Below are 26,907 nucleotides of genomic sequence, written 5' to 3' on the forward strand. Positions count from 1 at the left end.
GACCAACAACCCGAACAGAAAACCAGTCCGAGGCCACCAATGCTTGTTCAACGCGGCAATAATTGTTCAGCGAAATGGATGCCATACTTAGCACCAAAAGATGCAAACGAACCAAAATGAAAATTTAGTATCATGCCATCATAAATTATAAAAGAGTAACATAAACCAACAACTGGTTCATGAATGAATGTGTTTAATTTCGATGCTTATAGACCTTATCAGTTAATCAATTCAATTTTAAAAAATGTCATCTTTAATAAATTTGCAATAACATGAACAATATCGTAACTATAATCCTTGTGAATAAGAATGTTTAAATATTTGGCTAGCTTGATTTTTTTTATTTTTACATTTGATTATGTATATCTATAACATTTAGAAAGGAAATGGGTAATGTGTCAAGGCGACAACAACCCGACCATATTTATGTATGTTTCAGATACGATGGCACTCTCTTGAACGACTTGACTAGGTATCGCTTCATTTTTACTTTTTCTTTCTTTTTTATTTATTTATCGGCTACTATACATGTATGCTTAAAATATATTTTGATCTTACTTTATATGGTCGGTCTTGTAATAAGTTGTTGACCTAAACTTTTCTTCGTCTGTTTGTCATTTAAAAGACATCGTGATTTATACCGATGGAAAAATCAAAGATAATTAAGACTGACAAAAATGATAACAACAAAAAACGACACATGACGGATAGGCAAAAATAACTACTGTGAATCCTTGATTCAACATTTTCCTGTTAGACAGAAACCTCTTATTAAGGAAATCAATAAAGGAAACGCTCTAGAATTTCGTTTCAACTTGAAGGTATATACTCCTTCATATCTTCCCATGATTAAAAGCGGTTTCGAGTATGTTACATGTATGAGCTTTTTTGTATATCTTTTATTTGACCTGTCAAGCGTTAAATCTGTCATGTTTCTGGAGTATGCTGTGTAGTTGCTACTTTTCACGTAACAAAAGATCTCAAATAATTCATATTCAAAATACTAAAATTCCTTGTTTGCATCTTTTAGATACTCAAAATTTTGTCTTTTCTTTTTAATCTTTCAACAAAATAAAGTCAATGTAATTGAAGTTATGGTAAGGTCAATATCATCAAATTTAAAGCAGAACAACAAAGAACAATGAATGCAAATACCATTTGAGGAGAAAATCGTATGTCATTTAGGTGTGTAACGCATTACTTAAAAAAAACTGAGTGTAATGATTCTCCTAAAATCATAGTTTCTTTACTTTGAAACCTTTGAGAAGAACTAGCTATTATGAATCGTACCATTTGACTATACAGCTTTGGAAATAGTGAATGATACAGATAAAGGCAGCTATTGGTTGTCTGTGCTCGAGCACAATCAATATGGCAGTCGATGGTGGCAGTTTAAAGTATTGAATGATCGTGTTGATAATAAAAAAACAATACTAGTAATACAAGACACTGCATTTTTTTAATTTTTTTTTTATACTTGTAGGATTGAGATACCTGTGCATTTTTCAACAAATGATTTCCAATTCAAATAAAAAAGGCAGTGTGTTAAGTAAAATGATTTTGAAAGAATTTGGTATAATAGTTCAAATCATACTATATTAATGTTGAACCTTACATTCAGGTTAATATAGACTGACACCAGTGAAATTGAGAAATATGTTTATCATATCATCATTGTGCAAGGTATTTTGTTGAACTTATAATTGTAGTTTAGAATAAAGTATGCATTTTACTTACTTGCATTACTAACATGAAAGCTATCTTGACATTCGACTATCTCATGTGTTTGCTCCAAATGTATGTCCTTGTCTGAATTCGACAACCTCCGAACTTCAAACTCAAATGTCTTGGCTAAATGTTCTGATTTACGATCAAATATGGCACCTGCAAAAAAAGCAAAGTGAGTGCAAAAGGTCAGTTTTATTCAATAGACATGCAGACGACAAACAGTAAACCAGTTAAATTTCACTGCTGTTGCATCAATAGTCATACGACACACAGGGACCCAGTCCAATGTCGTTATTGTAACATCGACATTCCTGATACAAACAGGTTTTAAATCAAAATTATGGATACATGTACATGTATTACATTTCACAGAAAAGTTTGAAACATGATAATAAATTAAATCAAACAGAATAATTTGTATAATCTATTACAATCAACATAAATCCTATTTGCTAATTCAATTAATATTGTCTCCCACAAGTTTACCTTTGTGCAATGTTTCAATCAACAAAACAAACAGATCTCAACGTTAAAATATTTGTTTTTTAAACCTATAATATTCGAAGCATTTCTATTATTATTAGAGCGATTTCATACAATTCTAATCCCTGCACAGTTCAATAAGCATTTACTTTTGTGACTAATTTATAAACTCTGCATCACAGGCACTTGTCTCTAAAAAAAAATTTCCTATATACCTTTATATAACACAAGGTACTTAACTAAATTTTTGAATGATGACACCCAAATTCCCGTTATTTTTTTAATTTCTCGGTTGGCAAACCTACTTAAACTTAATATGCCGTAAATCTAAATTGATTTATCTACACAATGGTATAAGACACGACTATACTATCATTGTTGTCGGGATCATTAGTAGCAGGCCTCAGAAGTCGGTCAACGGGATGTTTTTTTGCCTTCGTCTCAATTTTTGGCAACACCCAGTCCGCATGTAACTTTATACTGGTTTCTCATTGGTCAATCGTCTGGCTAAAAATAAATGTGGGAAATTTTGGTCAATTTATAACTCTACATTAGTGTCGTTGTGTACACGTGTGTTTCATAACAACCTTATTTGGGTTTGTTTCACATAATCTGTAAAGGATTTACAATAAAGGTAATAATTCATAGTCAGAGGGAAGCTGACAGTTTTTATTTTAATATTTTTTTATAATAATTCAATCACTGCGGGCTGGGTGTTGCCAAAAATTGAGACGAAGGCAAAAAAACATCCCGTTGACCGACTTCTGAGGCCTGCTACTTATGATCCCGACAACAATGATAGTCGTGTCATATACCATTGTGTAGATAAATCAATTTAGATTTACGGCATATTAAGTTTAAGTAGGTTTGACAACCGAGAAATAAAAAAAACGGGAATTTGGGACTGGGTGTCATTATTCAAAAATTTAGTTAAGTACCTTGTGTTATGTTAAGGTATATAGGAATATTTTTTTTTAGACAAGTGCCTGTGCTCTGCATGTCTTAAAGTAAATTATTCTTTTTACATTCTGGTGTACGTTGACAGACGTTGCAAGTTCGGTCACATGACATATCTTCAATTTGACATTTGTGCTCCTTTTATTTACATTAACGTAGATGCAATAAATTTTAAAATGTATAATTTATTTTCTGAAATGAAAAAACGATTAAGTTGAAAACTAATTTTAAACCTCAAAACTGATGTTGACAGCCACAGTAAGGTATGTGGAATTGTAATATTTAAATTCTAGAACGAGGCCATTCTTTTGTGTACCCTAATAAGGTCAATGGATCGGAAGGTATAGCGTCGTCTGAGTATACTTTCTCAAGCTGAGGGATTAATAAGGAGAAGGAAAATATGAAATTATTTTGCATGCATGAAGATTTTTTTCAAGTGTGTATATATTCATTGCGTGATAAAAGGCATCAAAACCCTCGTAACCTATGATGTTTAACTTAAAAGATAAAAACAAACGTAATCAGTCATCATATATATTCAAATTTATTTCTGAATATTATAATGAATATTCTTCAGTACACTTTTTATGAAGGTTCAGGTCAGTGTTAGAAAGATGTGAAAACCCAAATCATTCTATCATTATTCACATGGCTCTGGAAATACTATCGTTCCAAGTCTGTATTATAGGAGTCAACCGACCAAACTATTTTTAATTTTAGTTTCTTGTGTATAATTCGGAGTTAAGAATGACGTCCATTATCACTGAAATAGTATACATAATTTTAAGGGGCCAGCTGAAGGACACCTCCGGGTGCGGGAGTTTCTCGCTACATTGAAGACCCAATGGTGGCCTTCGGCTGTTGTCTGCTCTATGGTCGGGTTGTTGTCGCTTTGACACATTCCCCATTCCCTTTCTCAATTTACATACAGTTTTAATGTTTGGTTCTGATAAAGAATTTACAATTTAAATCACATTTAATAGCAATAGATTTTTTAATAATGTACGTATTCAATTCTCTTATTCTGAGCTAAAGGTTGCATTTCTGTAAATATTGACAATGCAATTCCCATAGGAACTCCCTTTACGGCTAAAACTGTACTTCTTTTACTATGAAGTTTTGAAAAAAATCTTATCCTAGAAGTTAAAAATAACACTAATTTTTTAAACTACCCCTACCTTGAAAAAAGGGTTACCACTGATTTCAATGTTAACAATATGCACATGTATATTTACTAGTTATATTCCCTAGTTATGTCTCTATGAGAGGGAACATAGAGAGCATAACTGGGAACCAGTATGTAAACAAAATTATTTTATGAGTATTCTAATTCTCCCCAAAAGAGGCGTGGTTTGATGAACAGCTGTATTTAGAAAGTGCAACCTTGACACCGCATTTATGCAGTTAGTATGGTGGTAAAAGGTTTAATAATTTGAGTAAAACTATGGATTGTCAAATTGTTAAACTTTTCGTATCGATTTGTATGTAGGAACAAAATGTACAGACTTTTGCATTTAGTTTGATTCTACTGTACTCCTTGTTTGATGGGGTTTTACGTTTTTGTTTTACTGTTTCTGAAAAGGGTGGTAACATACCTTTACAATTCCTACCAGATTTTGACACGGACTACAGTTGATAACGTGTATCTGGGATAACCTTCAAACCCAAATGTTTGGATCTAAATACATAAAACGTTGAATCATTTTGAACACTCTCTCCCTGCAAGTTTTCGTCAAAAATCCCAACAGAAAGGCTCTTCAATCATTTGTGTTATTCGTATGGTGCATACATGTACGTAAATTTTAGTGAAAAAGTTATTAAAAATTGAGAATGAAAATAGGGAATGTGTCAAAGAGACAACAACCCGACCATAAAACAGACAACAACAGAAGGCCACCAACAGGTCTCCAATGCAGCGAGAAATTCCCGCACCCGGACGCGTCCTTCAGCTGACCCCTAAATAAATACATATACTAGTTCAGTGATAATGAACGCCAAACGTAACTCCAAATTGTACACAAGAAACTAAAATTAAAAATAATACAAGACTAGCAAAGGCTATAGAGGCTCCTGACTTGGGTCAGGCGCAAAATTGCGTCGGGGTTAAACATGCTTATGAAATCTTAACCCTCGCCTATACCTCTAGCCAATGTAGAAAAGTAAATTTTTACAACATACATGTATACATTGCAGTTGTTGTTGTTGTAATAGTGTATTGGAATTATTTTGACATTATTCATGCACTTAGATACATGTTTAAATAGAAACTTATATAATTTTATACTCCAAGATGTATAAAACTTAAAAATACACCAAAAATTATATAATAACCGATTGACTTCGCCAAAATTGTAAATCCGAAATAATATATCTGAAAGATTCAGATTTCCAATAATTGGCTATCATATTCAGTAATTTGATGAAGTTATCCCATAGGAGGTGCTGTGATAACCAAAAAGTTAATTACATAAATAGAATATCCTCTGTCTAAGGACATAATTAAATAAAACGAATGAGATACTGGTCAGTCCAATAATCACTTTTAACTCCCCAGGGGTACACAAGTTATAGAATTTACATGGTCGATATCTTGTTTCTTAAGAAATGATTGAAATAAAAGAGTATGACACCAATACATACACAAAGTCACTTAAGAATAAACATATCAGTCTACATTTCATTCCGATAAACGACTAGAAATTTATAAATGACGGCAATCTTAGATCAAAAATCAATTGTAATAATAGATTAAGATATTAATGGTACATTTCAATTAAATAAACGATCATGCAGGCAAAATATACTTAAAAAAATAACTTACCAATTTTACGTCTTTTACTTGAATCTTGCGCATCTATCGTTGTAAAAACATAATAAAAAGATACAAATAGATATATCTTCATCTTCACTTGTTGTTTCATTGTGTACTTTTTACTAAAAATCTCCATTAGGCAAAAGATGCTTCATTTTTCCTCTATAACGCAGTAATTTGTATGCGCATGTCAGCTTCGGCTATCTATAACTGAGGGCTCTTCAAGATGGAGTTTAAATTGATGTCAATACCACCCTTGCTTCTTTATTGATGGTGTAAGCTCGTTGTATGCAATCTAATTACTTTCTCTAGGGATGATGACAGCACACTTATAGATTTAAAACATTAACTAAAAGATGCTGTGTGAAGCTCTAAGCCTCTTTGTCGTGGATGCAAAGGGTAAATGTGTGTAATTGGTTAATGTCAATTTTATTTATCATGTTTATTGGTCGATTTGTCCGGTTCGTACCATGTTATTTTCACTAATTTCATTTATCTGAATTATTGGATTGTAAATCTATTACGGAGACACTGTAAAAAGCAGACCCAATCTGGGTGAAATAAATGACATTTTGATTGTATTGAACAAGAAATTTGAAACCGTGATTTAAGTGTTTAATGATGGGTTTCTATAAGAGCTTTGCAAAAGTGTTGAAAAAGCTAAGCATGAAGCATAAAACAATATGATCTTTAAACAAGTTAATGAAGAGTATTCTAAAGAAAAACAACAATAGTGTTTTCGTGGTGCGTAGAACTGGTTTCTTTTTCAATATGGGTGGTGCTATGCTGATTTGGTTCCTCGTTTTTTCGGTACTTAGCAGAACTTCGGACGGCATAGATATATATGGGGGTGAGTATTTAATATTTAAATTTTGTTTTGTCTATCAAAAGCTGATAAGAAATGTATTCCGTGGTAAACAAAACAATACTCTTTGTATTGAACTCAGACTATTTAACGTTTAAACGAGATGACTCCCTTTTAATTCCACGGATTTGTTAGAGTTTAAGTAGATATGGGGGAAAGGAGGGGTGACGATTAATCATCACGAGCCTACATGACATAGGATGATTGTTTCTTTTGCGTACCATGTAATATGTTATGTAGAAAAATAAGTATTGTAATAAGTCATACGTGTAAGAAAATGTACACACACACACACATACATGTACCTAAAATGGTCACAACTAAGTAGTGACTTTTCATGATTTCAAATTATATGATTAATAAAAAAACGTTTCTGATACTGTTTATGCTTATATATTGACTAAATTGGACATATAGATAATAACACACAGAAAAGAAATACACAAATGATAATGTTCCAATCCAATAACAAAAAAATATAAAATCTGCACAATTGCATAAAATAATGCAGACTTCGATTCTGTAACTTTCAGATTGAGTTTCTCAATGATGACTTACAGATCGAGTTGTACATTGATAATCTAAAGATAATGTTGTATAATCGTGACTCACGGATTGAATTGTTCAATAAAACTTACGGTTTACTAAGTCATCTATGTACAAATTGATCTGTAAGAAATCATTGTAAACTCAATTTGTAAGTCATCATTTTACAACTCAATAATGTAAGTTGTCATTGTACAACTCTATCTGTAAGTCATCATTGTACAACTAGATCTGTAAGTTATAATTAAAAAACTCAATGTGTAAGTCATTATATATTGTACAACTAGATATGTAGGTCATCATTGTTCAACTCTATCTGTAAGTCATCATTGTACAACTAGATCTGTAGGTCATCAATGTTTAACTAGATCTGTTAGTCATCATTGTTCAACTAGATATGTCAGTCATCATAGTACAACTCTATTTGTAAGTCATCATTAAATGTATAAAACTCTATCTGAAAGTCACCAAGGTACAACTCGATCGGTGGGCTTAAGTCATCATTGTACAACTAGATCTGTAAGTCATCATTGTACAACTAGATTTGTAAGTCATCATTGTACAACTCGATCTGTAAGACACCATTGTACAACTCGATGGATGAGCTTACGTCATCATTGAACAAATTGATCTGTAAGTCGTCTTTGTAATCTCAATTTGTAAGTCATCTTTTTACAACTCAATATGTGAGTTATCATCGAACACTCTATCTGTTAGTCATCATTATACCACATTATCTGTAAGTCATCCTTGTACAACTCGATATTTAAGACATCATTGTGCAACTAGATCGGTGAGCTTAAATTATTATTGTACAACTAGATCTGTAAGTCATCATTGTACAAGTCTATATGTAAGTCATCATTATAAAGCTCTATCTGTAAGTCATCATTGTACAACTCGATCGGTGAGCTTAAGTCATCATTGTACAAATAGAACTTTAAGTCATCATTGTACAACCTGATCTGTAATACACCATTGTACAACTCGAGAGGTTAGCTTAAGTCATCATTGAACAAATTGATCTGTAAGTCATCAGTATACAACTCTATATGTAAGTCATCATTGTACAACTAGATCTGTAAGTCATCTTTGTACAACTTGATATGTAAGTCATCATTGTACAACTCTATCTGTAAGTCATCATTGTGAAAATAGTTATGTAAGTCATCATTGTAAAATTAGTTCTGTAAGTCATCATTGTACAACTCAATCTGTAAGTCATCATTGTAAAATTAGTTCTGTAAGTCATCATTGTAAAACTCTATCTGTAAGTCATCATTGTACAACTCAATCTGTAAGTCATCATTGAACAACTCTATCTGTAAGTCATCATTGTAAAACTCTATTTGTAAGTCATCATTGTACAACTCTATCTGTAATTCATCATTGTACAACTTTATCTGTAAGTCATCATTGTAAAACTAGTTCTTTTAGTCATCATTGAACAACTCGATTTGTTAATTATCACTGCACAACTTGATCTGCAAGTTATCAAATTACAACTCGATTAATTAGTCATCACTGTACAACTCTATCTGTAAGTCAACATTTAACAACTCGATCTGTAAGTTATCATTGTACAACTCAATCTGTACGTCATCATTGTGCAACTCGCTTTATTACCCACCACTGCACAACTCGATCTGTAAGGGATCATTGTTAAACTAGATTTGTAAGTCATTTTTTGAACGATTCGACCTGTAAGTTTTCATTGTACAACTCGATTTGTTAGTCATCACTCTTCAACTAATTCTGTAAGTCATCATTGTACAACTTTATCTGCAAGTTATCATCGTACAAATTTCTTTATTATTCATCACTGTACAACTTGATCTGCATGTCATTATTGTTAAACTAGATTTTAAAGTCATCTTTGAACGACTCGGCCTGTAAGTATTATTGTACATCTCGATTTGTTAGTCATTACTGTACATCTCGATCTGTAAGTCGTCATTGTAAACTATAGAATGATGTAAGTTATCATTGTACAACTCGATCTGCAAGTTATCATTGTTAAACTATATCTGTAAGTCATCACTGTACAACTTGATCAGTAAGTTATCATTGTACAAATCGTCCACTTAGTTATCATTGTACAAATTAATTTGTTAGTCAGCACTGCAAAACTGGATCTGTAAGTCATCATTATACAACTCGTTTTGTTATTCATCACTGTACAACTCGATCTGTTAGTTATGATTGTACAATCGATTTGTAAGTTATCATTGTACAATCGATTTGTAAATCATCACTGTACAACTCGATCTGTAAGTTATCATTGTACACCTCGATCTGTAAGTTATCATTGTACAATTCGATCTGTTAGTCATCGGATTTTTTTAAGAAGTAACCCAACAATGATCGATGCTAGGCTTTTAAGTTTCTGCTTGTCTCAAACAAATTAAACTATTGAATTAGTTCATACTTATACGACTTTGATAGACCATCTTGATAGTAAAGTTATGATTTGTCAACACTTTTCTAATAATGCGATTATTGTTTTTATCTTACTTTTCGATGAGCTGTAAGTGTTTGACAGTATTGAAGTTGATAGGTATTTGCTCTCTACATGTAAAAGAAAAATCTTATTTATATAAATTGGTTCTAGTTTATTTATTGTAATCATTATTATAAATCTACACCCAATACTCAACAACACAGCATGGCATATCTCATATAAAACAGAGGACAAGGTCTTACAGCAGTGACACCGGCTTTTATCCGATGATATAACACGACAAGTTCAACAATTCAAAAGTTTTGACCTAGCCCATTTTATTTAAAACTACATGTGAATCATCATAATTTTGATAACTATCATTTATCTAAATAATTCAATTAAGACATGGCACAGGGGCTCGTTTAGTAGAGGCAGAAGACTGTCCAAATACCTTAGGGTATCGACCACCATTGATACTAAAACCTCATCTAAATTAACTGAACTAGCCCTTGTGGTCTGAAGTTCTTGCAGTCCATATATCTAATACATAATTAAACTGTAGACATAATCATTATCAATTATTTCCTATTTGAATACATAAATAAAAAATAAGATCACAATCACAAAAGTCATTAACTATTATCAAATCTGGTCTATTTGGGAAACACATGAGCCAATTGGAGCATGGACCCTTTTTTCATCTGTAATTGTGTTAAAGATTTTGTTATCATCATTTTTTTTTTTTAATTTCAACTTGTCATTAAATGTATGTGGTCTTGCTCGTATCGTTTATTCTTCTAGTTACTGTTATCCAAATATTCTTACCCTCTACTCCTAATCAGCATCTCATCTTTCAATTGTAACTTGCTCCTTAGAAGAAAAAAAACCAGGTGTCTAAAAAAAAACTATTTTAAATATATATATCATGTATCATTGTCTGTTAGCTCAGTTTTTTTTTTACCTTTTCTGACATCGAATTTAGACTTCCTTTGAACTGAGATTTACTGTTGTATAATGTGTGTTTGTTTATTCTACATTGGCTATAGGTATAGGAGGAGGGTTGAGATGTCACGAAATAAGTTCAACCCCACGGCACTTTTGCATCTGTCCCAAGTCATGAGCCTTTAGCCTTTGTAAGCCTTGTATGCTTTAAAAAAAAATTAAGTTCATTCATGTTTTGGAGTTTAGAATGACGTTTAATTTAACTAAACCAGTAAACCTTTTATTTAGGGGCAATCTGAGGCCCACCTCCGGGTGTGGGATTTTCTCACTGCATTGAAAACCCATCGGAGGACTTTGGCTGTTATCTACTCTTTGGTCGGGTTTGTGTCTTCAAGACATATTCCATATTTCCATTCTTAATTTCATTTGAGTGTACATGTATTTCCATAATGATGTTCTATGTAAACTGGTGTTTTCCTTTATCTTATATGGATTATTAAATCCCTCCATGTAATAAAAAATGACCGAGGTAAACTTCTCCTCTAGATGTCAAGACATATGAAACAGAAATACAATATTGGACAAGTTTATAATAACATTAACGGTACCAATTTTCCTGCACCAGATGCGCATTTCGACAATACATGTCTCTTCAGTGATGCTCGTGGCCAAAATATTTGAAATCCAAAGTTTATATAAAAAATGAACAGCTATAATTCAAAAGATCCAAAAAGTAAAGCCAAATCCGTGAAAAGAATCAGAGCTTTGCATGAGGGAGATACATTCCTTAATTTATAATAATTTCTAAAATTTTGTAGCAGCAAATTTTAATGGCACAAAAAAAATCCGTATTTTCATGCCGAAAGTATTATATAACGAAATGTCTTGTTTAGCCTGTTTTTGTATGGATTGAAAGTTGTTGTTTGGCTGCATGTTCGTGTGTTGATTGAATTTCACTTGTATTTACAGTTTTATTCAATCATTGGTTTTTTTTGTTTTTTTTTTAATCATTTTCATTTACATGTTTTAAATCTTTCTATGTGTGATTTTACATTTATACGAAAGTTACATTAAAAGACCAACTTGTCGATCTATGTTCCTAAGAGAGGTACTTTAAAGGAAAACGATGATTACTCTCGTTACTTGATAAACTTGTCAATCGTTTGTCTGTAGTGCTTTAGAGCAGTATATGATTTCACATGCCCTTTGATACAAAGTTAAATAAACATTATCGATTTTCCTGTCTCACTAACCATTCTACAGATAAATTATGTTTCATTTTATAGTTGCTTTTCTTTCAGAATAGATTAGTTTGATAATAAACTTTGACATTACATTGTTTTCCTATTAGGAAATCATTAATATCTAGTATCTTCTACAGTTACCAATTTGAAGGCTATTTTTTCATGTCACTTATGTAATTGAACAAGCAATTAGATAAATATGATTTTGAGTATTTAAAATTAATGTTTGATTGAGCTTTCAGTTCTTCAAATGGACATTCCGATACAAACATTTGTATAATATCAGCAAACTGAATGACTAAACGTTCAGATCAAATTTCATATGTCTACAAAGACGTACTTTTCATCTACGTTACAAATTTTTTTTTCAATCGTATATTGAGATCTAGGTAAGCAGTAAGGGAAAGCATTGAGATCAAGTGAGATCTAGGAAAGCAGTAAAGGGATGTATTGAGATCAAGTGAGATCTAGGTAAGCAGTAAGGGAAAGCATTGAGATCAAGTGAGTATAGGTAAGCAGTAAAGGGATGTATTGAGATCAAGTGAGATCTAGGTAAGCAGTAAGGGAAAGCATTGAGATCAAGTGAGATCTAGGTAAGCAGTAAAGGGATGTATTGAGATCAAGTGAGATCTAGGTAAGCAGTAAGGGAAAGCATTGAGATAAAGTGAGATCTAGGTAAGCAGTAAAGGGATGTATTGAGATCAAGTGAGATCTAGGTAAGCAGTAAGGGAATGTATTGAGATCAAGTGAGATCTAGGTAAGCAGTAAGGGAATGTATTGAGATCAAGTGAGATCTAGGTAATCAGTAAAGGGATGTATTGAGATCAAGTGAGATCTAGGTAAGCAGTAAGGGGATGCATTGAGATCAAGTGAGATCTAGGTAAGCAGTAAGGGGATGTATTGAGATCAAGTGAGATCTAGGTAAGCAGTAAGGGAAAGCATTGATATTAAGTGATATCTAGGTAAGCAGTAAGGGAATGTAATAGAACGTACTAAGCGTAAAACCTTTGATGTCTCATTGGCGTGTACCCAATATCTGAGATCTAGGTAAGCAGTAAGGGAATGCAATAGAACGTACTAAGCGTAAAACCTTTGATGCCCAATATCTGAGATCTATTCAGACTAGGTAAGCAGTAAGGGAACGCAATAGAACGTAAGCGTAAAACCTTTTATGTCTCATTGGCGTGTGCCCAATATCTTCCTGTATCTATACTTGATATATGGCATATAATCTTATCAATTGTTAACTGACTTATATTTATTGATCTATTGATACCATTTGTAAAATATATGGTGGCGTCTATATCAATATCCACATTTTCTATTCACCCACATATCAAAATAAAATACCTTAACTAGAACAAGGTTAGTTCGGGTGTCATAGTCTATGTTATCTCATCGCATTTCTCCTACATGGTTTGTCTTTTTTATTCCACATAAATAAGGATTTATTCAAGTTGACCTAACGTCCAGTAGCCAATTATTTTATTCAAAATCAGAACTTGAAACCTTACGTTAACAAGAATGAATGTAAATCTTGACATCACTAGTCAAAGTGTTTTAACGATATAGCCATTGATTGGTTACGAGGGGATGGGACCCTTAAATTGAATTGATCTTTAACTGTTTGCTGGAAATTTAATGTTCAACTAAGCTGCATTCATTTGTTATACATGAAAACATTTGATCAGAAATAATTATGACTTGTATTTTACATATGATACTACTTTTCAAATTATTGACTTCAATGTTTGTTTTCATCCTTTCATCAAGCTATGATTAACTGACGTGAGGTATCATTTTATTATGGTGTCTGGTATCAACGTAACTCCCCTGTTATTAAATAAATGATACATTTCCCAGAATCTTCTATTGACTATTCTGTCTGAGGAAATTTACGTCTTATGCTATATGTTTCACTATACTTTTCCAAGTTCTCTTTATCGATTATCTTGTACTTGGAAATAGATTCTTCACATCAACGATTTGCGCTTTATATAATAATTGTGCAAGTCTTAATGGCAATTTGACCAGTAATTAACATTGATTCTGCTCGAAACTTATTAAATACATTGCAATATTTTACAAATGGATGATAGAATTTCAATAATCTAAATTGATAAAACATTAAAATTGATGTATGTATGTTTCTAGATTTGCGATTATTTTATGCTAAAATACACTTTATTTAAGTTTTACGTTCAAGCTGAAAACTGTTAAAAAAAAATTAAAAATAATATGAATTATTTGTCCCTTTCGTCATTTTTAATACATATATCTTATTGGTGTATTTATGTATAAGGAGACAAACATTCGGTACGCTTTGGAAGGAGGAGGGGTAGAGAAGGGAATTATTTTGGTGTTATCCTTGATCAATATCCCAGGAAGTATGCTGGTGCAAATACCCGACGGCTTGTACAAATGTATTGTTTCGTGTGTTTTGTCATTTGATTTTGCTATGATTAGGAACTTTCCGATTTAGTTTTCCTCTAAGTTCAGTATTTTTGTGATTTTACTTTTTGTATACAGTACATTAAACTTAATAATCGTTATAGTACATTACTCTTGAGACATAACTTATATTTTAATAAATACCAGTAAGATTTTTCTGTGACTCGATAATCCTAACATCTTTGTGTAAATAATAATTCTTGCACTTAGAATACCGGATACAACAGAAACCATGCATACTTCCATATTGTAACCCAAAACATATTTTATTTGACACAGCTGGTAGACTTCAATCTATAATTCGTTAATAAGTACAATCCTTCAACAACAAAATCGGTATCAACACTTTAAACTTTCAATATTAGATTATTTTGTGTGTGTTTTATTATTGTTATAGTTAAAATTAATATTATTATATTTTGTATTATTATTATTATTATTATTATTATTATTATTATTATTATTATTATTTGGGTGAATTTTTTTATGACGAGGCCGATTAAGGTGGTTATGATGGAGACGGTCAGTAAGAACACCAGGACAACTTTATATATTTAATTACATATAAAATGTAACATCAGTTATTCAAACATTGTGGTTAATGTCATCAATCACAGATCAAGTATTTGTCAAAATTGTCTAGAAATTATAGATTTATTAATTTATTAATCTAACTAGTATATGAAGCAGCATGCATTGTGTCTGGTGACGTACGACTGATGTTAGCTAGACCGACAAATAGTTTATGAGTCTAGACCGACAAATACATGTAGTTTATGTTAAACTTAAACATGGTTAACCCCGCCGTATTTTTGCGCCTGTCCCAAGTCAGGTGCCTCTGGTCGTTGTTCGTCTTTTATGTTGTTTGTTTTAAATTCTAGTTCATTTTTATGTTTTGGAGTTCAGTATGACGTCCATTTTCACTAAACTAGACTGTACATGAACATTTTTATTTAGAGGCTAGCTGATGCACCCAGTTGCTTTGAAGACCCATCGGTGGCCTTTGGCTGTTGTCTGCTCTCTTTTTTGACAATTTCTAAATAGTTTGACATTGAATGTGCCTCAGTCATGTTGGTAATTCAATTTCATGTTGTGTCGTTGTTCTCCTCTTATACTTAATGCGTTTCCCTCAGTTTAAGTTTGTTACCTCAATTTTGTTTTAACCGTCCATAGATGTACGAGTTTTGAACAGCGGTATACTACTGTTGCCTTAATTCATTTGAAATTTCAAGAATTTGTATGAAACCGTTGTCCATGAAAACAAAAATAAATATTTTTAAATTTAACATACCGGTAGTGATGATAAGGTTTCGTATGAGAGTAAGTTTGTATTATTAGGATACTTTTAGTCTGGGAGGACATGATTTATTAATCAGTTGTAGTTGTCTCTGTAACTTGTTCAGTTACTTCGAGTAATCTTAGATCAGTAATGTGTGTCTGTTGTCTAGATGTAAGTTATAATAAGCAACACGACGGGTGCCGCATGTGGAGCAGGATCTGCTTACCCTTCCAGAGCACATGAGATCACCCCTAGTTTTTGGTGGGGTTCGTGTTGTTTATTCTTTAGTTTTCTATGTTGTGTCATGTGTACTATTGTTTTTCTGTTTGTCTTTTTCATTTTTAGCCATGGCGTTGTCAGTTTGTTTTAGATTTAAGAGTTTGACTGTCCCTTTGGTATCTTTCGGCTCTCTTTTTTTTTATTATTTTTTCTTAAAGATTTGACTAGACAAGCCATGTCTAACTCATATTTTTGCTATCAGTTTGTTCTTATATTTGACTGTTACCCTCAAAATCCCAGGTTAATGAAGGGTTGAGCGCTTTCAAATATTTTGAACTACCATAATTTTATTTTTTTTGCATATGATTTCTTTAATAAATCGTTGGTTTTCCCCGACTGTTTCATAATATGTAAGAGTATTCTATAGCTGACTATTCAGTATAAGTCTTGCTCATTATAGATAGTCGTATATGAGAAATATTTGTTTACATCCAAGTCAGTTAGAGACAGTTTATTAGTTGACATACATGTACATATTAGTATGAATATAGATAAAGAAGATGTGGTATGATTGCCAATGAGACAACTCTCCACAAGACACTAAATGACACAGAAATTAACAACTATAGGTCACCGTACGGCCTTAAACAATAAGCAAAGCCCAAACCGCATAGTCAGCTATAAAAGGCACTGAAATGACACTATAAAACAATTCAAACGAGAAAACTAACGGCCGTATTTATTTGAAAAAATGAACGAAAACAAATATATATGTAACACATAAACCAACGAGAACCACTTAATTACTCTGAATGTTTGCCATTATAAACTTTTTACATGTTTTTTTTAATGCCAATAAACTTACTTGTCTTAATCAAATTGTATTTTTGTTTTATAGTTGAGATTGTTTGTATTTAAAACAACAATAAATCCCTCCAATTATTTTGTATTTCTGTTTTAAGTATTAAACATTTCTAATCGTTATTTTTTTCTCTTCCTTTCGTACATTAAATCTCTAAATTGGAAACCTGTGATTCAACCCTTAATCTCTGACTAATTATTTGTATAGTATTGTTGTTGTCTCTTCTTAATTCCAATAATTTTTTGTTTGTACAAATGTAACATATAACATTATAATCCTAAAATCATTATTCACTATTAGCAGAAACTACTATTGAAAATAGGGATTAATGATATTCTGCCGTTATTAACATTTTTTTTTAGATTTTTTATTGAATTCTCTAAACTTATACTTTATTTAGGCATCATTTGTAAGACATTCAGATTAAATATCTTTAAAGAAAACGGAACGTTTTGTTATAGAGACATAGTTAATAATCAATATGAATACATTATATGATTATTTTTTTCAAAATTTAATAGTACATGCGTTAATAGCGTGTAAGAATGAAATAAAAAAAGGAAGCAAATTTGTCTAAAGAGGTTGCCAAATCTTTGATAACTATCAAGGGCCACCATAATCGGTCTCCGAGTGATGGATTTTTTTTTATGCGCGGAAGTCAAATTGGTGGCCTTTGACTGTCGAGTTATTATCTCATTGATACATTCCCCGTTTCCGTTCTCTGTTCTTTGACAATTTTGTCCTTTTTTAATAAAATCGGAAGATTGATGGAATTGAAATATTTCAGCTAAAGTGTCTTTATATTAATATATTTGAACATTATCTTACAATATTGTATACTAGCAAAACTGTAACTATTAGTCAGTGATAAATATTGCAGTTGTTGTATACTTTTTTTGACACACTATTGCAAAGAGAACATGTTTTATAAAAATTAAGCATTAAAGAATGTCCATAACCAAACGGTATGAGCCCTCTATTTTGCTACAAGATATGGTAATACGATAAAAAATATATGCTTGTGTGCCAGATAATAGCTTTTATAAAACCTTTTTTTTTTGCCAAAATGTTTTTAAATTGCCACTTTTAGTTAACTTAAAGCATCGGTAAAACGTAAACAAGATGAAATGATAAATATAAATTCTGCTCATATTTGAAAGTTAAAATGCACCATCTGCATTATACAATAATTCAATGGAATTTGGCTTAATTACACTCTTTTGCATATGTTCAGTTCATATGTATTAGAATTTTTATGTACAAATTTTCTCATAAATGTTGTAATACTATAATGTTTGTTACAACATTTTTATTACTTTAAAAGATTCATTTTTCAAACTTATTCGATATTGGAAATAAATTTCTCCATATTTTATTTTCGGTGTAGCATAATCTTAATGGAATCTATCCGTTTATATTGTTTCTATACTTCATTTTCGAAATCAAATACCTAATGGATTTATTAAATTCAAATTTATCAGATTTTGTTAGGCTATTGATCATTTGAATTTACTTTGAAAATGTTCTAATTGAATTTTGTCTTTTTATTGAAATCTGAAACAGATTTTTAAAAAGATAGAAATATATTACGTAAAATGTTATTTGCACTCGAACTATATCCCCTATTAATTGATTCTAGTCATTTGTAAACAGTCAGCTAATGAAAATAAAATGTTCTTTGGAATTTATTATTATCTATCGGCGCTAGCGTTACCAGTTTCGACCAAATTGAGTGGCATGTTACGCAATGTTTCACAATTCCTCCAAAATCAAACATTTTTATTATCCAAAAACATTTTAAAAATCGAATTCCTTAATTCTGCGTTATGATGTACAATCACGCTATATGGACTGCACGTAAATTCACCGAATGGAAAAATCGTTGGTTTGTAAAATTTAGTTTATACATTTAAATAGGTCGTCACGACTGCAGATATGTAAGTGTTAATGCATGCCACGATTCCATTTACTCTAATAACTTTAACATGTTTCTTTCTGTTTCACCGTTTTCATTCAAAAGACTTGCTTTTTAATTTCCTATACTGTCTCCATCTTTACAGAATGCTGCAGTAAACCTTCCTGTTCGCTCAACATTCCGTAAAACAATCAATCCCGCATGCAGCATAGTACCATTATACACAAAACGACAGTTAAACCAATTTTCGATTTTTTTTTAATCTTTTGTTTTTATTTTTAAAAACATGTATCATACATTAAGGTAGCAAATACACGATTGGGAACACGGATCTCTTTATAAACATATTCTGGCTAAATTCGTAAAATCCAACAGTATTGTTTTTTATTCGATACAACTTTAATGGCCCCACTTTAATATATCAAACAAATTCTGTAAAATATATGGTAGCGGATCTACACAATCCATGTTTCTTTCATTATGTTGTTAAAATATCGTTTTATTCTAAATTCTTGTCTAGATAAGAATGGTTATAAGAAGTCTTGAAGATTTCAAAGCATAAACAAAAGTTACGCCTTTGATGAAAATGCGCTAACGTTGCAAGCATGGAAACTTGCTATAGCTGATATGTGTTGAATCATATCTTGAAATCATTATGTATCTTTTAAATTATACAATATATAGTTTTTCTTCTTTCGATACGTGTGCAAGCACTCTCGGATGTTCTTTTGAATGGTTTTACACTAGTAATTTTGGGGCCCTTTATAGCTTGTTGTTCGGTGTGAGCCAAGGCTCCGTGTTGAAGGCCGTACTTTAACCTATAATGGTTTAATTTTTTAATTGTTATTTGGATGGAGAGTTGTCTCATTGGCACTCACACCACATCTTCCTATATCTATTTACTTTCTTACCATTGTACTTGTTGAAACTTGGTGTGGAATACAAATATATTTTAATAATGTGTTTGTAAATTGATGTTTTAGGCTATCTCACACAAAATGGCTTCTTATTCCCTAAGCGCCCTTATAACTTAGTGTATCTGTATTTTATTTAGTCGTGGCGCAGTTTGAAGTTAATGATCCATCAAATAGAGTCTGAAAGCTTTCAACAAAACATGATATCTATACCAGCAGACTGCATCAATAAAAATGACAATTTTACCAAAGATTGCCTGCCTATTCTGTGTATAAAGGCTAAGTTATCTTTATTTCGTATATAGTATATATATTTATTACGGATTTATCCCTTTAAAGCGGGGGCACTTGCAGGAAAGGTACATAAATATGCTTCTAAGATCATATACAATGAAATAAAGTACATTTTAGACAATTCGTACACAATAGTAATTCATGCTTTTTTCACATTAGACATAGGACTAATACAGGATTCCAGTCTGCACTATATTGACCGACAAGGAATGGACGATGCCTTCAAGTATGCAATTCAAACCTTCAACAATGACCAAAGTCTGAGACAAGATATCAATAGTGTGATCTTAAAGAGTAAAGGACATAATGTCACCGACATAGACAACAGCTACCAACTTACAAGGCAAAGTAATTATAGACTTCTTATTTCTATCAAAAATATTAGTTATGTAAAGATGCATTCAATATGTACATATATACACGCTTGAATGGTATATACTCTTTCATACTAGTTCACTGTATCTTTTTTGGTAAATTATTTACCTTTCCAAGTGCTAATATATCATTCATATTTTTTACTTTTCATGTTTCGACCCAATGCTTCTCAAATCAATCATCACTTTAAGTTGGAAAAAATTCAAGTTACTAGTATAATTATCATAAAGGTAAATTGTTAATATAACTGTATGGTGTACATGAACATGTACAAAATATTTTGCGCAAAAACTTCCTGACGTATGATTTAGGAAATTTTCTATTGTTCAAACTTTTTATTTGGCGCAAGAAGAAAAAATGATAGTTTTCATCAATTGAACACAACTAAATGAGACTTAAAAATTTCTAATGAGTCATTTTTTTCTATTTATTTTAAATCAACCTTATTATGCCCCACAAACGATAGTAGAGGGGCATTATGTTTTCTGGTCTGTGCCTCCGTCCGTTCGTCTGTGCGTCCGTTCGTCCGTCTGTGCGTCCGTTCACTTCAGGTTCAAGTTTTTGGTCAAGGTAGTTTTTGAAGAAGTTGAAGTCCAATCAACTTGAAACTTAGTACAAATGTTCCAAATGATATGATCTTTCTAATTATAATTCCAAATTAAAGTTTTGACCCCAATTTCACGGTCCAATGAACATAGGAAATGATAGTGCGAGTGGGGCATCCGTGTACTATGGACACATTTTTGTTTGTCTGTAAATTCCAAACAATTTATTACTTAATTATTGACTAAAAATTCGAAAGGAGATAATTTAGGTATTTGAGTGTATTCAATATTAAGTCTTATATCTTTCAGTATGCCATTTACTACCAAAGAACATTATACTGTTTATTGCGGATTCATCACAGAAATCTATGGAAGTTTACGAGTCGATGTCGAGTAACCTGGAAATTCCAATAGTCTTACCAAGAGGACCTGGGTACAATCACACATCGGACTATGTTTTTGATATGACGCCTTCATTTATTGGGGCTATTATCGATTATATTCAGTACTTTGGTTGGAAAGTTGTGTATTATGTCTACGACTCGGAAGAAAGTGAGTAGTACAAACTCTTGAACATACATGTACTAAGCGACACCTAGCAATTAGCATAAGTCTTTTCAAAACATTACACAGATGTTTTTACAGTTTTTTATGTCGAATTTACTAAGATCATACATTGTACGTGGATATACCGATTAGATTCTAGTATTTAACATAAAATACATTGACACTTTATATTATATGTTATATTTGTGTTCGTTTTTTGTCACTCTGAAAGAGGAAAGGCTAACTCCTCTTGTAATTATTCAATAAGTATACTTGATATTTTCCAAATTTTCTCTGATAACATTGCAGTTTTGAGCAACCACTAAGCTTTATATTTTATAATTTGGTCACATATCCAAATGTTCATCAACATTCCTTTAAATTTTGAATCTACATTATACATTTCTGAAGGAGGCTCGAGGGTAGAAATTTTTTTTTTTTTCATAACACATTTTATTTTTACATTATTGTTACTTTATCATGGATATGATACAAAAATCAACCAAAAAAATCTATTCGTTTTGGCCTCCGATGACTCTAAAATATTTGTATCATTGAAAAACCTCCAAATTGTCTGCCTTCGGTGAAAAAATGCCTTTTTTTTTGGCATGAACATTGAAATAACTTTTTGAACTCATTGGTGACCTATTTTTTATTATCATTTTCAAATGTAGTGTATTTTAGCTAAACTAGTAAACATTTAAACGATTTCTGTAATTTAGTTATTTTTTATTTCGATTTTACCTTTTTTCTCTCCAATTAGTTCAACAGAAAAAAAGTACCTTAACAAAAATGAAAAGCCTCTTTCAAAGGCAATTGTGGGCTTAAATGAACGGTGTCCCCATATTTTTATTTAATTTTTCTTTTGAGTATAGGATAAAGTTGATTTTATAGAAAAAAAAATAGCGAAATCCTATATTTAAAAAAAAAATGATTTAGACCCGCGAGCACTCTAAATGGACACTTTACGTTTGCTAATAAACAGCAATATTTAAATCCATCTTTTGTAGGTCTACATAGAATTCAAGAAATCTATAGAGCACAGAAAAGTTTAGGAACTAGATCATTTTCCCTGAGACCTAAACGGATTGTCAACATCAGTGATTCCTATGCAGTTTTACGTTCTGTAGATAAACATAGATACTGTGATAGCGATATGCAGTTTGCCTGTAATATGAGAATAATTCTAGACCTGTCTACTAAAGAAGCTTTCAATCTTACATTAGAACAGGTGACTCAACTAACTTATAATAAGATGACACTTTTGATTTTATAATTAACACAGGGTTGAGACCTTATTATAGCTGTGAGACTATTAGTCCCCGAGGGTATCACTAAGATACTTCTTTAATGGAAGATAACACCAATATAGCTGTTATAGAATTTTAGAAATTATTTTTAATAAAGGAATGAATATTTTTCTCATGCATATAATAGACCTGATTCCTTATCTTGGTCTTGCTTTACTTAAGGGGCTTTTCAATTTATCAGTTTAAATTTGCAACGTATTTATCAAGTACAATTCCAAAATATAGATAAATGGTACCGATAGAGAATGATAACATGAATACTCATAACTATACATACAGTATATAGCAATGTAAACTAGAGAAATGTTAGTATCGATAAAAGCGGCAACAGTAGTCATACCGCTGTTCCAAATTTATAAATCGATTGAGAAAAAAACAAATCCGGGTTCCAAACCAAAATCAAAACTTTACCACGTTGCTTAATTGATACTCTACAAGAATAAGTTTATTCAAAATATCAACGAGTTAACATGGATCGTATCTATTAGTTAGTTTACAGATTCTATTAGCAACACCACTCTACACATTAGTTGTTCAAATAAATTAAGTCCAGTTATAATATTTCAGTCAGAGGTAATAATTTTTATCATTTCTATTTTATCTTTTTCTAGATAATCAATGTTGGTATGAACAGAGATGAATATCATTACATTCTGGGAGGACTAGTAAGTTTAATTGTCTAGTTATTTTAACACTTCATTTTGTACGAATGTATTTCTTTAAAAAATGCAATTCTTAATCTTTTGATAATAGGTCATATGTAACTTTCCCTACAGACTGTTCGGTTATGAGTCGAAATAACGTTTACGTGTCCCAGTAGGGTGTCCTATTTTCCTGCGGACTGTTACAGTATGTACTGACACGTAAAACTCAGGCTCAGTGTGTCGGATTTATATAAAGCAGGGTGATATTCCTACAGGAATCACATGCTCGAGTCCTAATCTGCTGGAATTATTTGTTTAATACCAATACATTGTCATCATCCTAGTTACGTATAGCTTTACAATTAATAACGCCTCTGTTGCTTTATACCAGTTATAATTCTGACAAGTTCACCATGACGGTTCATCTTGTTTTTAGTATTTGACCTTCTCATCATTTTCAAACTAATCACAAAAGACAATTTTGCAACATTCGTTTTTTAATTATATATCAAACTACTGTAACATTCCTGGAAAATGTTGTCAAGATTTTAATTTCATTTAACTGATTTGACATTGAAAGCATCCAAATACACGTGTAATTAAAAGAGAACAATACTATTTTCAAAATGAAAAAAAAGTAATATCATAAAAAATAATCAAGAATATTATAATAATTATTTTTTTGTACATTCTATTGCAATTTTTTTTTTAGCAATTGTCTTCAAGGTCTAATGACTAATTTTGAATCTTTTGATTTATAAACTAAGCAGCAAACAGCAAACGTCAAATGCTACCACTATATTAAAATTCCCCAGCGAATTCCTTAATGACAAAGCATCAACATTTACATTCGTTTTTGTACTTTCAATTAAACTGAATTAGGACTGGTACACATTTCATGTTCATTTTGTAAAAAAATACATCACTTGACGTTCTAAATAAACTCATCATAGATATCAGCACTAAATTTAGTATACGCCAGACGCGCGTTTCATCTACAAAAGACTCATCAGTGACGCTCAAATCCAAAAAAGTTAAAAAGGCCAAATAAAGTACAAAGTTGAAGAGCATTGAGGACCAAAATTCCTAAAAGTTTTGCCAAAATACAGCTAAGGTAATCTATGCCTGAGGTAGAAAAGTCTTAGTATTTCAAAAAATTCAAAAATTTGTAAACAGTAAAATTATAAATATAACAATATCAATGACAATTCATGTCACACAGTAATACACAGTTGTTTTTTTTTTAAATAAATTGCAATGTTTATACTAGCACTGTTCAAATGTCGAAGAACAAAAAAAAAAGAATTATTTGTCACTGTACTGCCTTATACAATAAATAAAACCCATACAGTACAGTCAGCTATAAAAGGCCCCGCCATGATGAAAAATATGCAACAATTCGAACGAGTAAACTAACTGCCTTATTAATACAATACAAATAAAACAAGTATGGTAGACATGAACCAACGACAAACACTGCATTACAGGCTCCAGACCTTGGACTAGGAAAGTGACGGGATTAAACATATTTTTTGTTTACCTTTTCTTAGATAAGTATATAATAATGTTGTTTTTTATTTTAAATATTCCCAGGGAATACAAGAACTTGACCTTAGTGCTTTTGCGTATGGTGGAGTTAACATCACTGGCTTTTCCATGCTAAACGCTCACTCAGCAACTTTTAAAGAAATAGATTCAGACATGAATAGAAAAGTTTACCAAAATCTAAATCCACTCACGGTAAGTGTATAGTCATTGAATATTAAATAAAGAAAGGGATGAGAAGAAAACATAGACAATCACATACTAAATAGATATAGGAAGATGTGATTTGAGTGCCTATGAGACAACTCTCCATCCAAGTCACAATTTATAAAAGTAAACAATTATAAGTCTTACTCGAAAAATAGCGGCGTTAATAAATGCCAGTTGCAACCAAATTAAAGATGACAAAAAATGGCAAGAAATGACAGATTGTGTCAGCTTTGTTACTTAGCTGACATTAAGGATGAATATCATTACACAATGTGTTGTAAACTTTTAAACCAGAAAAGACAAAAAAAAAACATGTCTTGCTTACTTTGACAATTAAGATCACAAGTAAAAATTTGATATATTTAAAACGATGGTTTATTTGTGAACTTACACAAAGCAGTTGCTGGAATAGAATCATGCATTTGAATGTGTCTATTCATTAGCTGAAATGGACTTTTTAGATGTATGAAACATTAAATTTAGTTTGTTTATGATTTATTTATTTGCTTGCGATAAATTTTATGGATTTACAAAATTATTCTTATAAATTCAAAAACATAAGGAGAACGGTTAACGTAGTCCAGAAAAGCTTTTTACGTGCAATTAATTTGGTGCATATCTTTTTTCAGAAATTTTTGTACTCTTTCTCTCTATCATGACTTACCATTTGTTTAGTCTGAACATTTTGATAATCCTTATGTATTTAGAATAATGATTTTTGATTCAGATTGATAAAGCCATGATGATAGATGCTGTGAGATTTATTGGCAAAGGAATAGATAAGTACTTGGCTGATTCCTTGTCACATTCATTTAAAGGAGCGACATGTAATAAAGGTTACAAAAAAGATTTAAAAGATACACCTACTCGTGGAAGTCTTATTGCCAAATCAATGAAACAGGTATGTACCAGTAATACTCGTTTGTTTTATAGTGCATACACGTTTGAATTGATGCAATACAACTAAACACGAGGGTATATTAATTCAAATCAGATGTCAGTGCTTGGGTACTGACATGACAATAACAAACTGTTATTAAATTCTCCAATGATAGATTAAAAAAATACTATGAAACTAACATTCTAACTCCGTCAGTAAAAGTTGACCTTACATGAGTTTCAATGAAGGTCCCGTTTGGGCATGTAGGACATATAGCTTTTCGCGTGACGAGTTCTTATAAATAAGAAGATTTGATATGAGTAGTAACGAGACAATCTGCGTCTAAGTCATAAGGTATATAAAAAATCAAAGTCGAAGTACGGCCTTCAACACGGAGCATTGGCTTACACCGAACAAGAAGCTATAAAGGGCACCAAAATGACTAGTACAAACAATTAAAACAGAAAAACTAACCTTCTGCTGTACTATTTAAAATAGGATAAACAAGAAACACCTATGAACCACACCAACAAACGGCAACTATAGAACAACACGCTCCTGACTTATTACAGATGCATACATATGCAACGGGTTTAAACGTTTTAACAGGCACAAACCTTCAACCTAGCCTGTGACAGTAGTGTAAAATTACAACACAGAAAGATCCATGGTTTTCAAATGTTTGCGATTGAGCACTCCTGTTGAAGAAATCCAGAAAAAAACGCTTTATACGCACGAATTTTATAAAGTGCATGTTATATTCATTAATTAGAGTTAATCAAAATTCTGGAACCAAATATTTAGTACTTTTTACGAAATATTATATATATAATAAACCTTTAAGATAATTGTTACTTGTCTGTTTATTTTCGATAGGTTAATCATACTTAATTTTTGT

At 31.4% G+C, this 26,907-nt stretch overlaps 2 protein-coding genes across 2 annotated transcripts in view; one reads left to right on the forward strand and one right to left on the reverse strand.

Moving 5' to 3' along the window:
• The window catches only part of LOC134697653 (glutamate receptor-like), a 37,658-nt gene extending 31,457 nt beyond the window's left edge, over window positions 1–6,201 (reverse strand). The window contains exons 1-2 of the mRNA XM_063559936.1: window positions 5,990–6,201; window positions 1,738–1,884 (exon numbers count right to left, since the gene is read on the reverse strand). Of these exons, the coding sequence (XP_063416006.1) occupies window positions 1,738–1,884; window positions 5,990–6,116 (274 nt within the window). The 5' untranslated portion in view covers window positions 6,117–6,201. The remainder of the gene's footprint in view (window positions 1–1,737; window positions 1,885–5,989) is intronic.
• A 159-nt stretch (window positions 6,202–6,360) lies between these two features.
• LOC134696364 (glutamate receptor 2-like) overlaps window positions 6,361–26,907 on the forward strand; it is a 32,189-nt gene continuing 11,642 nt past the window's right edge. Inside the window, exons 1-7 of the mRNA XM_063558096.1 lie at window positions 6,361–6,830; window positions 20,114–20,302; window positions 21,184–21,426; window positions 22,431–22,651; window positions 23,342–23,395; window positions 24,968–25,114; window positions 25,857–26,030. Coding sequence (XP_063414166.1) covers window positions 6,683–6,830; window positions 20,114–20,302; window positions 21,184–21,426; window positions 22,431–22,651; window positions 23,342–23,395; window positions 24,968–25,114; window positions 25,857–26,030 — 1,176 coding nt within the window. The 5' untranslated portion in view covers window positions 6,361–6,682. The remainder of the gene's footprint in view (window positions 6,831–20,113; window positions 20,303–21,183; window positions 21,427–22,430; window positions 22,652–23,341; window positions 23,396–24,967; window positions 25,115–25,856; window positions 26,031–26,907) is intronic.

This window comes from Mytilus trossulus, chromosome 14 (assembly GCF_036588685.1).
Source record: "Mytilus trossulus isolate FHL-02 chromosome 14, PNRI_Mtr1.1.1.hap1, whole genome shotgun sequence".
NCBI classification, from domain to species: domain Eukaryota; kingdom Metazoa; phylum Mollusca; class Bivalvia; order Mytilida; family Mytilidae; genus Mytilus; species Mytilus trossulus.